At 39.8% G+C, this 15,277-nt stretch overlaps 2 protein-coding genes across 6 annotated transcripts; one reads left to right on the top strand and one right to left on the bottom strand.

Moving 5' to 3' along the window:
- Positions 1-40: 40 nt before the first annotated feature.
- On the bottom strand, positions 41-9,643 carry LOC118390248 (adapter SH3BGRL-like). 4 transcript variants are annotated; one of them, XM_035780613.2, is made up of 5 exons: positions 5,770-5,928; positions 5,480-5,648; positions 2,562-2,747; positions 772-852; positions 41-464 (listed from the first exon to the last, which is right to left on the bottom strand). In XM_035780613.2, the coding sequence occupies exons 2-5, from the start codon at positions 5,522-5,524 to the stop codon at positions 429-431; spliced, it is 348 nt and encodes a 115-aa protein (XP_035636506.1). In that variant the 5' UTR covers positions 5,525-5,648; positions 5,770-5,928; the 3' UTR covers positions 41-428. The 4 variants fall into 4 exon arrangements, with proteins under 4 accessions (XP_035636506.1, XP_035636507.1, XP_035636503.2 ...); XM_035780614.2 differs by having other exon boundaries at positions 5,480-5,615; positions 5,770-5,926; XM_035780610.2 differs by lacking the exons at positions 5,480-5,648; positions 5,770-5,928 and adding an exon at positions 9,365-9,643.
- Positions 9,644-11,200: 1,557 nt separating this feature from the next.
- On the top strand, positions 11,201-14,168 carry LOC118390249 (non-histone chromosomal protein HMG-14A-like). 2 transcript variants are annotated; one of them, XM_035780615.2, is made up of 6 exons: positions 11,201-11,383; positions 12,177-12,206; positions 12,475-12,504; positions 12,679-12,726; positions 12,914-13,015; positions 13,197-14,168. In XM_035780615.2, the coding sequence occupies exons 1-6, from the start codon at positions 11,369-11,371 to the stop codon at positions 13,224-13,226; spliced, it is 255 nt and encodes an 84-aa protein (XP_035636508.1). In that variant the 5' UTR covers positions 11,201-11,368; the 3' UTR covers positions 13,227-14,168. The 2 variants fall into 2 exon arrangements, with proteins under 2 accessions (XP_035636508.1, XP_035636509.1); XM_035780616.2 differs by having other exon boundaries at positions 11,202-11,383; positions 12,180-12,206.
- Positions 14,169-15,277: the final 1,109 nt, after the last annotated feature.

The following is a 15,277-nucleotide window of genomic DNA, read 5'->3' as shown; positions in this document are numbered from 1 at the left end:
AGAATAACAAGGAAACTAGGTAAGAATAAGAGAGACTGAGTAGTAAAAGTAACACTTTTATTATCAAACATGAAAAATATCTCATTGGATTAAATATTCTCATATGTGCATGAATGTCTTTGTCATCTACTAAATTCCTAGTATTTGGGCACTCATTCTGCCTTGATTTCAATATGATATTGAACATGGGATACTGCCCAGCATTGACTTGAACTATTGTAACAGTACAAGGTCACCACTTTAAAGACATTGTCAAAAAACACAACATTTGGTCAATTTGATACCATTCTGATTACCTGTCACAACAAAATAAAGCGCTATGATTGGTCTGAGAAGACGTTTTCCAGACGAGCAGTGGCAAGCTGCTGTAGAGCTGAATGGAGGATGACAGGAGAGGGCACTGTGGTCTGCTAATCAAAAACATGTGGCTACTGTTGCTCCAGTCCAGCCAAGGCCTCTGCTTCCTGTGGGTGGTATGAAAACAGTGCTAAGAAAATGATGCAACACCAGGGTTGAGACCAATTGTAATTATGCTTCCACCAAAAGGTGTATGTAATTTCACAGGAACAATTTTTACAGTTGCCAACAGAACAGTCTGGACCTGCAGGTCATCCTTCATTGCCTCTGTTTGGCAACAGAGCTGTGAAATACATGGTAGTAGCGGAAACAAGCAATCATTCAAAATAGATGGACTGGTAACTTGCACATGAGTATGGTCCTCTGTGTGTGGTTTTGACAGACGTAGTATGCCCATAAGGCCTTGGTCTTTACCTTGGAGCCTGGAGGGGCTGTTAGGCCCAAGAATGCATACACTGCATGCTCCTCACGGGCATCAAAGAAGGCCTCGTAATTCTGCAACGACAATACAAAAGGTAGCTGTCTCACTAAGTATGTTTCAGAAAGTTATTACAACAGAGATCATGCTCATGGACCTCAACTCCGTCATCAAGAGACTGGGTCAACTCAACATGACAATAGACGGCTGCACAATCCACTCCAACTCCACTGTCAGGAACCTTAGTGTTACATTTGACCCAACTCTGTCATTTGAACCCAACATCTGGAACATCACCAAGGCAGCCTTCTTCCACCTCCAAACATCTCACGACTCAGATCTTCTCTCACTGACCCCGCTGCTGAAACCCTCATTCACGCCTTTGATTTATCACGCATGGACTACTGCAACGCCATTCAGACTCCCCTCCAAAACACTGGACAGACTTCAACATATTCAAAATTCAGCTGCATGAGTCCCCCCCACCCCCCCACCCTCATCAAACTCCACTGGCTCCCAGTTCAATATAGGATCATCTTCAAATTGCTCATGCTCACCTACAAAGCACTCAATGGACTGGTGCCAACATACATTACTGGCCTCCTGCACCCCTACACTCCCACCCAATCTGTTCACTGCGCTCCTCTGACACCGGCCTCCTCACCCTGCCTTACACCAGGCTCCGCTCCATGGGAGACCAGGCTTTTAGCAGGGCAGGGCAGCTCCCCAACTCTGGAAGTCTCTCCCTCTCCATGTCAGAACCTCACAATCCATACACATATTCAAGTCCACACTAAAGACACACCTCTTCACACAGGCTTACCCGGACACTCTGTTGTCTTAGCTTTTATCCTCGGTCTAGTTCACCTCCCTGGTTAGTCTGTGCTTATGTTTAGTATACTTTTATACACTGAGTGTACAAAACATTAAGAGTACCTACTTTTTCCATGACATAGACTGACCAGGTGAATCCAGGTGAAAGCTATGATCACTTATTGAGGTCACTTGTTAAATCCACTTCAATCAGTGTAGATGAAGGGGAAGAGACAGGTTAAAGAAGGATGTTTAAGCCTTGAGACAATTGAGACATGGCATGTGTATGTGTTCCATTCAGAGGGTGAATGGGCAAGAAGAAATATGTAAGTGTCTTTGAAAGGGGGATGGTAGTAGGTGCCAGACACACCGGTTTGTGTCAAGAGCTGCAACCTGCTGGGTTTTTCACACTCAACAGTTTCCCATGTGTATCAAGAATGGTCCACCACCCAAAGGACATCCAGCCAACTTGACACAACTGTGGGAAGCATTAGAGTCAACATGGGTCAGCATCCCTGTGGAATACTTTCGACACCTTGTAGAGTCCGTACCCAACGAATTGAGGCTGTTCTGAGAGCAAAAAGTAGGGAGGGGGTGCACCTCAATATTAGGAAGGTTTTCCTAATGTTGGGTATATTCATATTCTTAATTATTTGAATACATGATTTTATAGCTTTTTTACCCTGCTGATGTTCTTGTGTTTGTAAAGTAACTTTGGGTGTCATGAAAAGCGCTTAAAATAAAATGTATTATTATTACAAAGGTACCAGGCTGCAATATTCTCAAAGAGTACGTTGAGAATGTCTACCTTAAATTAGAACAGAAAAAATATAAACCAGGCACTTTTGCTTATCAAAGCATACTTTTCTTTACTATGCAGTTGCTAGCATACTGTCTGTCCTTTGACCTCTCATCAGCTTCAGACAGTAAGCTTCACTACACTGTGAAGGCGTCAGTACAGTACAACACTCACCCCACAGTACTGTTCTTCATTAAATATCTGTGGAGGCAGGGGGACCCCCGTCATTGGTCGGAAGTCCTCAGGTACGTTCTCCCTCATCCATTTCCTGTTTTCTTCACTGGTTACGATGTCACACTCCTTAAAGTCAATCTTGTTGACAGTTAGGAAACCCATGATGTCTTGCTGCTGCTTTTTAATCTACCGGCAGAAAGGAGACGAGATATATAATTAGGTAATATAATAATTAGGGATGCACAGTATATCAGTGAGCATATCGGAATCGGCCAATATTAGCTAAAAATGGCAACGTCGGCATCAGCCCGATGATTAGTTTAACGCTGATGTGGAAAAAAACGATGTCAAAGCTGACGTGCACACCTATATAACGTAGGTAGATGACGTAATGACGCCACAAAATACAGTGCTACACAGAACAAAAGCAGAAAAATACTAAGCGCACAATTCCAACAAGTAAACAAACGGCAAGACAATGGAATTCATTGCCCTTGACAATCAACCATTCTCTGTCGTGGATGATGTTGTCTTTCACCGGCTGTTCGAACCCCGGTACGCACAATTTTTTTAGATGTTGCTCTACTGGAGTTACACAGTATTGTTGCAACGCACATCTATGAGCTACTTACATTTACATTTAAGTCATTTAGCAGACGCTCTTATCCAGAGCGACTTACAAATTGGTGCATTCACCTTATGACATCCAGTGGAACAGCCACTTTACAATAGTGCATCTAAATCTTTTAAGGGGGGTGAGAAGGATTACTTTATCCTATCCTAGGTATTCCTTAAAGAGGTGGGGTTACTTGCTATGGGCGTCACTGCTATTAGCTTCACGACTGACATTTGGACCAGCAATGTCAGCCCCATGAGCATGCTGAGTCTAACAGCACAGTGGGTCGATAAGTATTTCGTACTGAGGAAAGCTGTATTGCATGCTCAAGAATGTGCTGGTTCTCATAACGGGGCTGGCATTTGAGAACATGTTTGAAACTTGGAAACATTAACACTCTCCTAGCGCCATTTGAACAACTGACTGGAGAAATAAGCTCATCAACTGCGTCTGCAGCAGACGTGATGCCCTCTGTCATGGCATTGAAACGCCTGCTCAACAAAACTGCCCACACAGACCGTGGAGTTAAAACTTGCAAAAGTACTCAAGGCTTTGAACAAGTGATTCGGTGGTTTTGATTATGTTTTACTGGTAATGGGGACATACGTAAATGCCAACAAAATAACTTTTTGGTCAGTGTGGTGTGGTGTGTGGGTGTGTAACCTTTATTTTAACTAGGCAAGTCAGTTAAGGACTAATTGTTATTTACAATGACGGCCTACCCCGGCCAAACTCGGACGACGCTGGGCCAATTGTGAGCCGCCCTATGAGACTCCCATGGATTCAAACCAGGGACTGTAGTGATAACTCTCGCACTGAGATGCAGTGCCTTAGACCTCTGCGTCCATGTGTGTGTAAATATTTAACTGTACTAGAATGCTTAAAAGACCACTAAAATTGTAAATATTGGTTATCGTTACCGTTTTTTTGGCAAGGACAATATAGGATATTGGCCAAAAATGTCATATCGGTGCATCCCTAGTAATAAACATACAATAATAATACTGTTTTGATGTGTAATAAAGGATGGAGTATGGGGAGATAAGCCTCTATTCACTTTGCAGAGCCTCTGCAGCTGGGCTGCATTCTACAGGAGAGCCTGGGGACTGAGACGGACCCAATAAGGCCTCTGTACAACCAGGATCAGCTCAGAAGACAGGCACAGACCAAATATGGCAGTAGGAGGAGAGCCCAGTGTTCCCTTGCAACCTCTTCTGTTCTGTCTAAATTTTGCACTGCACATAGAAGCCTGTCTAGAAAATCCTGTATAGACAACATTTCTGTATAGTCATGGTTTTGACTTGCAAATTCACAGTAAGCAATAATATCAGTCGTTTCAGACCAGATATTTCAGAGGTTAGCTGAGGCAGTCGTTCTGTAGCCATTGTGCTCATTGCCTGATTCAGCCACCCTCACCATTCTTTAGAGAGTGATGCAATTGGGTGAGGTATGAAGTTCACATGTCCAAAGACTGATCCTGTCCAGCTGTTCTGGCACAGAACACCACTGGCAATGGTCCTTTAGTCTAGGCGTGTTGTTTTGCAGTATGTAGGGAAGGAGTGGTGGCACACAGGAAACAGGAAAATGGAGGAAGGTTGTGGTGGAGGTGTCAACATTTGATGGTAGAGTCTAGTTAAGTTTGACCCCTAACCCTCACCACAAGGCCATTTGGATGAAAACAGTTGCATGAAAAAATCTGATCTGTTTAACCAAGTGCTTTACCTAAACATTATTGTGTCTGCATGCTCACTCATAAAAACCTTCCTACACAGAGGGGGTTGAGCAGGAGTAAGAGACTGCTACTCTCACAGACAATGAATACGTGATTATATATCCTATTTTGATTTTATACTGTGCTGTAAATTGCATTTTAGATACAATACAATCATAATTTAATGTTAACACAAAACTAACAAAATATACAAATGAATAGAATAATAGTCATATGACAAATCAATATCTCCCAAATTGAAGGCCCTTTTTATCAAATCATTGTTTTGGCTTAATTACAATAGCCTATGCATTGTCATGCATGAGAATACTACAGAAACGAATGTATTTTTGCAGCTGTCAGTCCCAGCTTCTACTCTATTGCTCGGGACATCCCATGCACAACTTTCAAAAGAAAGATCATTTCCATAGAGCTTAATAGATTTAATATGATAGAGTCTGCATAGATACAACACAATAGCTCATTTGTAGGAGCCCGAAACACCTAATGCAAATACTTTGAATTTGCCAAGAAAATGAACATAAACGGTCAATATGCTATAAGGCTTACTCAATACTCAAGATTTCTTACCGCTGTCGATCCAGAGGATGATGCTATGAAGACTTTTATTACCATGGCTGTTTGGTTCACTCCCCAAAACCCAAGTGAGCAAAGCACCGACGTCTCCAAATGATCTCCCTCTCTCTCTCTCTTTTTCTCTCTCTCTCTAACACCGTAACAACAGATGGAAATCAGATCTCTGAAAACAATTGGGAACAGTTCAAACTATATATTGTAGTGCTTTCTAAATGCATTTGACTATGTTAATATTTTGTTATCCTATTCATATAGTCTATAAATAAGTAATAAATGCTCCTCACATTTTTCAAGAATTTCAATTCAAATGATTGAAATAAAGCTAATAGATGTGCTCAGACATAAGGAAAATATAGTAATAGGCTCATAGCCTTCTAACTACTATATACTATATACTGTCTGAAAAGAGAATAAACCTATGAAAAATCCGGGTGATTATACCCTATGAACGTCCCGCCTACTTCCTGGTGTAAAACTGTTTTTGCATGGGCGTCATGCTTATATAATCAAATTCATGAAAATATGGTAATTTAAGATATATGTAACATGATATTCATATTCATGGATTAATTTAAATCCAATGGCTTTCACGAAGGTTTTCGATTTTGAAAACGCAATCGAAAACCTTCATTAAAAGGCATCAGGTCCACGAATTAATCCACGAATATAATTTTACAAATATAGTAAATTACCTCGTTTTCATGTATTTGATTATAGAAATTTGAAGCCCGTTCAAAAACAGTACCGAATCTGCAACAGAAAGTAGGTGGGATTTTCATAGGGTATTTGGCAGCGTCATTGAGTACCACAGTATGAGTCATAATTACCCATGAAACCTAGCGGTAAAACTCGGAAATGGTTCCAATCGTTTTTTCACCATTCATTTGTGAGTCGGAGATTTTAGAACTACTATAACTATAACTATAAGGTCTGTGTTTCGTGTAGGCTTCCCCTAGCGAGACGTTTCGATAACTGTGCAAATCTCTCTCGGACAAGGTAACTTTTATCAATATTCGCCTGTAAACGAAATACCCATTAGCTGCTAATACCTGTTTCGCAAAGGTTTCAGCTAGCGATGACTTGCAGGAGCCTGCTGGGGTTTGTAATCTTGCGTAATGTCTACTTTGAGGTTAATGATCATTTTCGAATATGAGCGCAAATGGAGCCAAATAAATCATGTGACCTTGTCCGAGAGAGATTTACATGGTTAAACATCATGACAGGGTAACCCTATACGAAACACAGACCTTATTTTAAGTGTTTCTAAAATCCCATATGGGGACAATTTAATGGTGTAAAAACGATTGGAACCATTTCCCTGTTTGACCACTGGGTTTAATTGGTATTATGACACCTTCACTGTGGGACTCTATTTGGTCCCGTCTTCCAATGTTTTAATGTTAAGAGCAGTATTGTGTTCGAGACCGATTTCAAAGTGAATAACGGAGGTGGGGCAGAAAAATGCCCCACCAATTGTAATTTTGTCAAATCAACACCATAAGAGTTCTGAAATATGAACATTTTGAACCACATGGATTCTTTAGACATTCAGAATAGTGAGAAAATGCTGTTGAGGAAAAATAGAGCCACTATGAATTATTACTAACCCAAACACAGTGGGGAACATTGGGCCTTCTACGCCTTCAGAGAGGGGCTAAGGATTTATAAAATGATAATTATATTATTTTCAATGATCTGATTCAATTTCTTCAATATTTGTTGGAAAGGGTTAACACTAAAGAAGAAGAAAAAAGATCCAATCAGGATTTTTCTTTTGCTGGTCTCTAGGGGGAGAAATCTAGCTAGCTAAATCAGCCATTGGCTAGGCCACCATAAGCTAGATAAAGGCATCTGCCATTCAACTGTATTAGGGCAACTATTTGGAGTGACAGTGGACTCAACCAATCACATTTTGACTTAATGAGCGGGACCATTTTTACAAAAACTTATCGTAATTTCTGTTGTTTTGAAGGCCAACAGGTCACAATAGAGTATTAGTTTTCCCATTGTCTAGCTAGTTAGCTTTTGTTGTCGGCTAGTTTGCACTGGCTGCAGCGGGTGTTATCAATGAGGATTGTTGGTAATTTGTTAGCTTTTCCCTTTTCAAGAATGACTTTCAACAATAAGTTAGGTTTCAAATGATCATCTGGTGAGTGGAACTGTAATTATTGCAGTGTGATTTCTGTTAGCCATCTCTTTTAAAATCACGTGTGTGTGTGAAACATTGCTGTCAGTTCCACTTTAAATGCCAATCGTATTAATCTGTTCATATATACACCGAGGAAGAATAACACTTACATTTCTGACAACCGACGACTTAGATATGGACATTTTCCTAAATTCTTAGAATGTTGTGAAAATTCTATAGCAGTATCGAGTGGAAAGCAGCTGTGCGTTTGGACAATTAATTGACACTGCAGTGAATAAAACCAAACTACTGGAGTCAACACAGACCAGTGAGCTATAGCCAATCAGAGGTACAGTAGACCTTTATACAAACAAGCCATTTGCCACATGGGCCTGCCATCATTCACTTTGAATTGGACTGTGTTTACAGTCAGTTGCAACAGCGTGACTTTAGATTATCAGAATGCATTTGCCAAAAGCCACAAAATAAACCTGAATGGATATGTTAACACCACGGGAGTCCTCTTACATTTGGTAACTTTACAGTCCTTTTGATCATACAACCATGAAAATGTAGTTGCTCTCTCCCTCAGTTATGCACATCAACAACTAATGCTAGGCAGAGCAAGATGAGCTAAAATCTAAGGAAGGAACATTAGATAAACCCTCAAACTTTAAGCTAGTTTGTCAATAAAATTGCACTGATAAACGATGGGGAACTGTAGCCTCATCTTCTTTCTGCAGCTTGCCTGTCGATGCATGCTTGTCCCAACCAAGCACCCAAGCTAACTGGCTAAAGTTGGAGAGCTTGCTACTTCCAGACACAAATGAGAGACCACGTCACTGACCATTTTATTTGCCGTAGCAGAGCTGGTTAGGCTGTTTATATGTTATCTAGAGGTTCTTGGCTCACTTTTTCCCCCTACATTTACTGACCTGTCATTCAGCAGGTGTTGCATGTTCGTAAATTAATCAGTTCTGTGCTCCAGCACACACAGACGAGAGTGCTCTGAAATCGGAGTAGACAGCCAGAGGGAATTTGCGAATGCTAGAGATATGCTAACTGTATAACAGTCGTTCAAGTTCTTGCTAGCTAACAAAATCACATCTGCATCTCTAGCTTTGTATATGTAGCCGATGTGAAATGGCTAGCTAGTTAGCGGTGGAGCGCGCTAGTGGCGTTTTAATCGGTGACGTCACTTGCTCTGAGATCTTGAAGTAGTGGTTCCCCTTGCTCTGCAAGGGCCGCGGTTTTTCTGGAGCGATGGGTAACGATGCTTCGAGGATGACTGACGTTTGCAGAGCGTCCCTGGTTCGCGCCCACGTCGGGGCGAGGGGACGGACGTAAAGTCTATACTGTTACTTATAGCCACCGAAAAACGATGAGGGGAAGTCATTAACACCCACTCCTCTAATGGCATGAAATGACATCTTCATAGCAGCTAACGTTGTGTGTAGCATAAATAGATTTGCGCTCTCAAAATCACACTTTTTTTTGAGGAAAAATAAAAACAAACAAATTCGAAATCCACAGTAATGCTTAAACCACATCAATCTGGTAGGCCCACTGGCTCCCCAGTGGGCCTCTGTCCACCCAGGCCCATCCATGTCCAAAACCTTGATGCAAACAAGCATGATGACAATTGCGCATCACAAATAGCCTACTAACCAACATTTAGGATTAAACTTTTTCAATACCTGGTTAGCATTTACTGGTAGATATCATAAGTTGAAACGTCTTTCGTACCCTACCTGCTACGGACGTCATTCATCTGTCAGCTGCTCCATTCCAAAACCAGCTGAGAGCTGCACACTCTTTCTACCTGCAGATGATATTCCGTTGAAACTAGGCTGTGCCCAGCGCGCATGTGAATATATTTTACGTGCTTTGCGATTTTGTAGGCTACTTTGTGAATGATTTCTCTCTTGTACGATACGATATAATTGATAAATCGTATACCTACACTACGTTGATACACATAAATAGGGATTAAGAAGTAAGTATACGCAATGCCCACTGGAGAAGAGAAAAATGGTATAGGTTTATACCTGCGTATACCCTCCACTACACCACTGGCCCTTTTTGTGTTTTACCAAAAGTCCACTATTCTACTTGAGTGCGCTGGTGTTACGGTTGCTGTCCTAACAGAATCACGAACCTGTCAATTTAAGGGCTTGTGTTAACATTGCCAAAGCAAGTGAGGTAGGTAATATACAAAAGTGAAATAAATAAAAATTAACAGTAAACATTACACATACAGAAGTTTCAAAACAATAAAGACATTACAAATGTCATTATGTATATATACAGTGTTGTAACAATGTACAAATGGTTAAAGTACACAAGGGAAAATAAATATGGGTTGTATTTACAATGGTGTTTTTTCTTCACTGGTTGCCCTTGTGGCAACAGGTCACTAATCTTGCTGCTGTGATGGCACACTGTGGTATTTCACCCAGTAGATGTGGGTGTTTATCAAAATTGGGTTTGTTTTCGAATTCTTTGTGGATCTGTGTAATCTGAGGGAAATATGTGTCTATAATATACATTGGGCGGGAGGTTAGGAAGTGCAGCTCAGTTTCCACCTCATTTTGTGTGCAGTGTGCGCATAGCCTGTCTTCTCTTGAGAGCCATGTCTGCCTACGGCGGCCTGAGTCTGTACATGTTCAAAGCTTTCCTTAAGTTTGGGTCAGTCACAGTGGTCAGGTATTCTGCAACTGTGTACTCTCTGTTTAGGGACAAATAGCATTCTAGTTTGCTCTGTTTTTTGTGTTAATTGTTTCCAATGTGTCAAGTAATTTGCTAAATGACTTAAATGTAAATGTAATTATCTTTTTGTTTTCTCATTTGCTTGGGTCTAATTGTGCTGCTGTCCTGGGGCTCTGTGGGGTGTGTTTGTGAACAGAGCCCCAGGACCAGCTTGTTTAGGGGACTCTTCTCCAGGTTCATCTCTCTGTTGGTGATGTTATGGAAGGTTTGGGAATCGCTTCCTTTTAACAGCATAGTTTAGCAGCTCTTTTCTGGATTTTGATAATTAGTGGGTATCGGCCTAATTCTGCTCTGCGTGCATTATTTGGTGTTGTACATGGAGGATATTTTTGCAGAATTCGGCATGCAGAGTTTCAATTTGGTGTTTGTCACACACTGAAGGCCTATAGGTTCGCCACAGCGCAAACATGTCTATAATAGATAAAGGCTGTTAAGATATTAACGTTTCGAGAAATTAGTGTATATATTAGGCCGGGCGAAGCGGTTTTATGAGCTGGTTGAATAGAAGCGGATAAGTGTTTTACTCGGCTGGTCGCGGCAAGAAATTACGTGCCCGATACCGAGTCAAAACCGAGTACAACTGTGTATCCAAGACCGAGACACTCAATATGTGGTCTCGAGTACACTGGTTAAGCGCACGAATGCTTGCACAATTGCAAAATTATAACGTATGTCATGCGCCAGTCAGTGGATACTGTTACAAAACATGAATACATCATTCACTTTCACTAGGAATTTGGCGCGTAAATGAACTACGTTAAAAATCTTTATTTTTGGGACACCTTATGCCATCCTTTGATTGGCCAAGCATAACATCAGTCACCATTTAACCGCACCTATCCCCACCCCCATCCAACCACTGGGTTTAATGTGCTATTTTTTACTACAGTATTAGTAATAAGAGAACGTCACTCTCTACAAACTGTGAACTCAATCACAAAATATAGCTCTTTAGTTTCTTTGAAGAAGAGAACCTACATTCCAACATGCCCAAGAGAAAGGTATGTAGAGCTTAGATTAGTATGCGGATATACTTTTTGCCCGTATAAATCAGTCTGATATTATGAAGCCTTCGAATTTGTTCACTCTTGTAAAAAAAACTATTTGAAATAATTATTGGATTTTTTTTGGTTTGCAAATATCGCCGTATTCTCCAGAATTTAGAATGTATTTTGCTATTATTTAAGAGGCGTAAACAATCTTGTCTGAAGCTAGACTGGATCTCCATGCTATTGAAACCACAAGCAGCCATGCTTTGCAGTTCCCATCCCATCCATCTCGGAACACAGTGAAACAAAACGGATGCCTTTTGACAGTTAGAGCGTGTAAATCTGCACGGAGGGGGGTATAGCTTTTACTTAATAATAAAAAATCCTCGATAATTTCATTTTAAGACTGTCGCAAATGTTAATTATTTGAATGGTTTCTTTGTTCATCGCGTTAAATGGGGGTGCTATTCCCCCTTAACACCAGATGGCGGAACACAATTGATTCTGCCCCTCCCCCTTATACATTTGGTGAAAACCGATGAAGACAAATGCCCCACTTAAAAAAGTAATGGTGCAACTGCTTCTGCTACTCAACGCATATAATTTGAAGCGCTTGTCTGGAATGAGTAGAGGCTGTCTGTTTGGGCAAAGTGGAGGCTATTGCCTATGTTTGCAAGGGGCTAAGTAAATTTGTCAACTTGCAGTTACTCATTTTAGACAATAGGTAAATATTCAGCGATATTATGTTGGGAAACAAAAGCATGCATATCTATCATCTTAAATCGTGTATTTTTCATAAATTTTGCAGGGAGCTGATGGCGATGTCAAGGAGGAGGTAAGTTATACACACACTGAATATCACCCTTGTTGAATAGGCTGCAGGTTGTAATTTTCACCATGATTAAAATCCTCAATGGTGATCACTGGTGATTTTATCAAATTATTTGAGAAAATACCCCCAATAGTTAAAAGATAATGCATTCTTGAAATAGGGAAATATTCAATTGTCTGCATTATGAATATACATCAAGCATCCTCATTCAATTCCTTTAGAAATGTTGTCACACACCTTTGAGTAGTATTGTTAATTTTCGTTACATTAGCCTTCAAGGAGATCTGCACGGTTGTCATCGGTGAGTAAATATTTTTTTATATTTTAAATTTTTTACAGCTTCCTTTTGGAATTGTGATTCTTTGATAAAGGGCATAAGCACCACTTTTTAAAATTCTATAATGTGTTTTATGTCCTGTTTCGTGGTATGCAATTAATTGCTTTGAGAACCAATATAGTCTTCTGTATTTTTCAGAAACCAGTACCTTCAAAACCATCACCAAATCCAAAAAAGCCAGCTAAGGTAATATTTACCTGCTTTCAATATCTACTCATTTACATGATTAAGTATATTTATGCCTATCATGTGTTTAATATGTCATTGTGCTCTTTCTAGCACATTCCCATATTAAATGTTTGGACAATTTCTTGATTCCGAGGTGCCAGGCAAGAGACTATTTGACATATATGCATGTATATTGACCCCACAGAAAGAAAAAGAAGTAAATAACAAGAAGAAGGCGAAGGCAGCAGCGGTCGAGGAGCCTAAAGAGGAGACCCAGACTGAAAATGGCGAGATCAAGACAGATGAAGTATGTCATGCCATATCAGTGATACACTGTCTCATTTCTTTTACCAAGGTTGATGGTTGAAGGTTGATGTTTTTAGTTAGTTGTTGTATCTTACTATTTCTGTAGGCAAATCCATCTAAAATCATTAATCATTCAGGATTCTCAGTGTATCACAGTGAATGGCTCTTTTGTCACCTTACAGGTAGAGACTCCAGAAGAGAAGACTGAGTAGCACTACTCCCGTCCATCCAATCCCCTCCCTTGTATGGCCCCCAAGTCTCATATGTTATCCCTAAAACATCCATTACCTTAACAGAGGAATATTTTTATCAACAATTTTGTAATTATTGGTACAGGGTTTTAGCTCAAAACACAGCTAAATATGGAGGATTGTTCTGTTGTGCAGTGGTCATAGTGTTTTTAAGCAAAACATAATTACGGTTTTGTTTATTTATTAGTGTTGGTACCTTGTTGGGACTTTAAACAATAATGCTGGATGCCAGACTAATTGCAGGTGGTATAGTGTCACATTGTAGGTTCGCCAACTCAGAACATTTCACTTTTGTAGGTGGTTGTATTTTTATTCTTTATGTACAGTGGTTTTTCTTTGGGAGGTGTTTACTTATTTTCAATTTGATTGTCTAAGCAATTTTGGAAACATTTGAAACATTCCAGGCTTAAAGGACAATTTCACAATTTTTCAACTTCATATTCAGAATCTCGAGGACCACCGCAACAACATGTGAAAATTGCTAGTTTGTTTTGTTGTTAAAAAATAGGAATATCTTCAATGACACCATCAGTGTGCATGGTGTGATTTTAACAAATGAGTTACCATCATTAGCTACTAATTGGACACTTACTCAGTTTTTTTATCACAATACATAGAAACCCCACATTTTCACATATGTTGGAGATTAAGCAGAACATTTTTTAAATTTCACTTATGTGGGCATACCTGCTTTTAAAATAATCTTGCTCTGAATTATTTTGACACAAATGATTTAAACAGAGGAAGAGGCTTGTTGGAAGTTGATTATACTTTTTGAAACAAATGTTGGGATTTTAACACTGAATTAATCTATTGAAATATGCAGCTGTGTTCCCACTGAAGTTCTGGATATTTAATTGGAATTTAATAAAATAGTAATTTCTCATGAGGTTGCGCAAGGTCTCATGACTTTACGTGTCATTATTACTGTATCATTACCATATCTAAACTCAATAGTAGACCATCTAGCCAACCAGTTGTTCTGATTGTTATTGCGGTATGTATATTATTGTAATACTGATATATAGTTAACATTCTTATAACCGATTCTGGTCAAAGGTAGCATTTGACAACATGTCGCAGTCACTATTTGCTGACCAAAAGAAAAAATGAGACTGAAAGGACCCTAGGTGTCGTGCCAGCACAAATAACCACAAAGTCTTGCAAAATCATGACACTTTTCACTTCAATACATTATGATTGTTTGACATGCAAATTTGTAATCATGCTCCAACTAGTAGCTTTATGGTAATTTTTGTGCTTGTCTGAAAAGAACCCTGTACTGCTGCTTGGAAGTTGCAACTATATTTGAATATTTTTGAGGTATATGCTAAACCAGTTCAGCTTGTGTCATGTAGTGAAGGCAAGAAAATAGAACTTACTCATCACAAGAAAAGTATAATAGCCTTACTTGTTTGTTTATTTGAAATTATACTGAACAAAAATACAGTGCATTCGGATAGTATTCAGACCCCTTGACTTTTTCTATATCCTTCTTTTAAATTCTCTCTATATACACGCAATCTCCCATAATGACAAAGTGAAAAGAGGTTTAGAAATGTCAGCAAATGTATATAAGTATTCAGACCCTTTGCTGGCTCAGGTGCATCCTGTTTCCATTGATCATCCTTGACATGTTTCTACAACTTGGAGTCCACTTGTGGTAAATTCAAGTGATTGGACGTCAATCAAATTTATTCATAAAGCCCTTTTTACATCAGCCGATATCACAAAGTGCTATACAGAAACCCAGCCTAAAACCCCAAACAGCAAGCAATGCAGATGTAGAAGCATGGTGGCTAGGAAAAACTCCCTAGAAAGGCAGAAACTGAGAGAGGAACCAGAGGTGGCCAGTCCTCTTCTGGCTGTAACAGTATATGACCAAGATGTTCATAGATGGCCAGCAGGGTCAAATAATAATCACAGTGGTTTTTGAGGTTGCAACAGGTCAGTACCTCAGGAGTAAATGTCAGTTGGCTTTTCATAGCCAAGCATTCATAGTTAGAGACAGC

The sequence above is a fragment of the Oncorhynchus keta genome, chromosome 11, assembly GCF_023373465.1.
Source record: "Oncorhynchus keta strain PuntledgeMale-10-30-2019 chromosome 11, Oket_V2, whole genome shotgun sequence".
Classification (NCBI taxonomy): domain Eukaryota; kingdom Metazoa; phylum Chordata; class Actinopteri; order Salmoniformes; family Salmonidae; genus Oncorhynchus; species Oncorhynchus keta.
Note: the sequence above shows the minus strand (reverse complement) of the source record. Positions and strands in the feature narration are given on the sequence as shown.

Excerpts from the sequence above, each read along its gene's own strand:
- LOC118390248 (XM_035780613.2), bottom strand. The coding sequence starts at position 5,524 with ATGGTAATAAAAGTCTTCATAGCATCATCCTCTGGATCGACAGCG. Across the intron at positions 2,748-5,479 it reads CATCCTCTGGATCGACAGCG|ATTAAAAAGCAGCAGCAAGA; the intron begins GTAAGAAATCTT and ends TTCTGCCGGTAG. Across the intron at positions 853-2,561 it reads ATGAAGAACAGTACTGTGGG|AATTACGAGGCCTTCTTTGA; the intron begins GTGAGTGTTGTA and ends TTGTCGTTGCAG.
- LOC118390249 (XM_035780615.2), top strand. Across the intron at positions 12,207-12,474 it reads ATGGCGATGTCAAGGAGGAG|CCTTCAAGGAGATCTGCACG; the intron begins GTAAGTTATACA and ends TCGTTACATTAG. Across the intron at positions 12,727-12,913 it reads ATCCAAAAAAGCCAGCTAAG|AAAGAAAAAGAAGTAAATAA; the intron begins GTAATATTTACC and ends TTGACCCCACAG.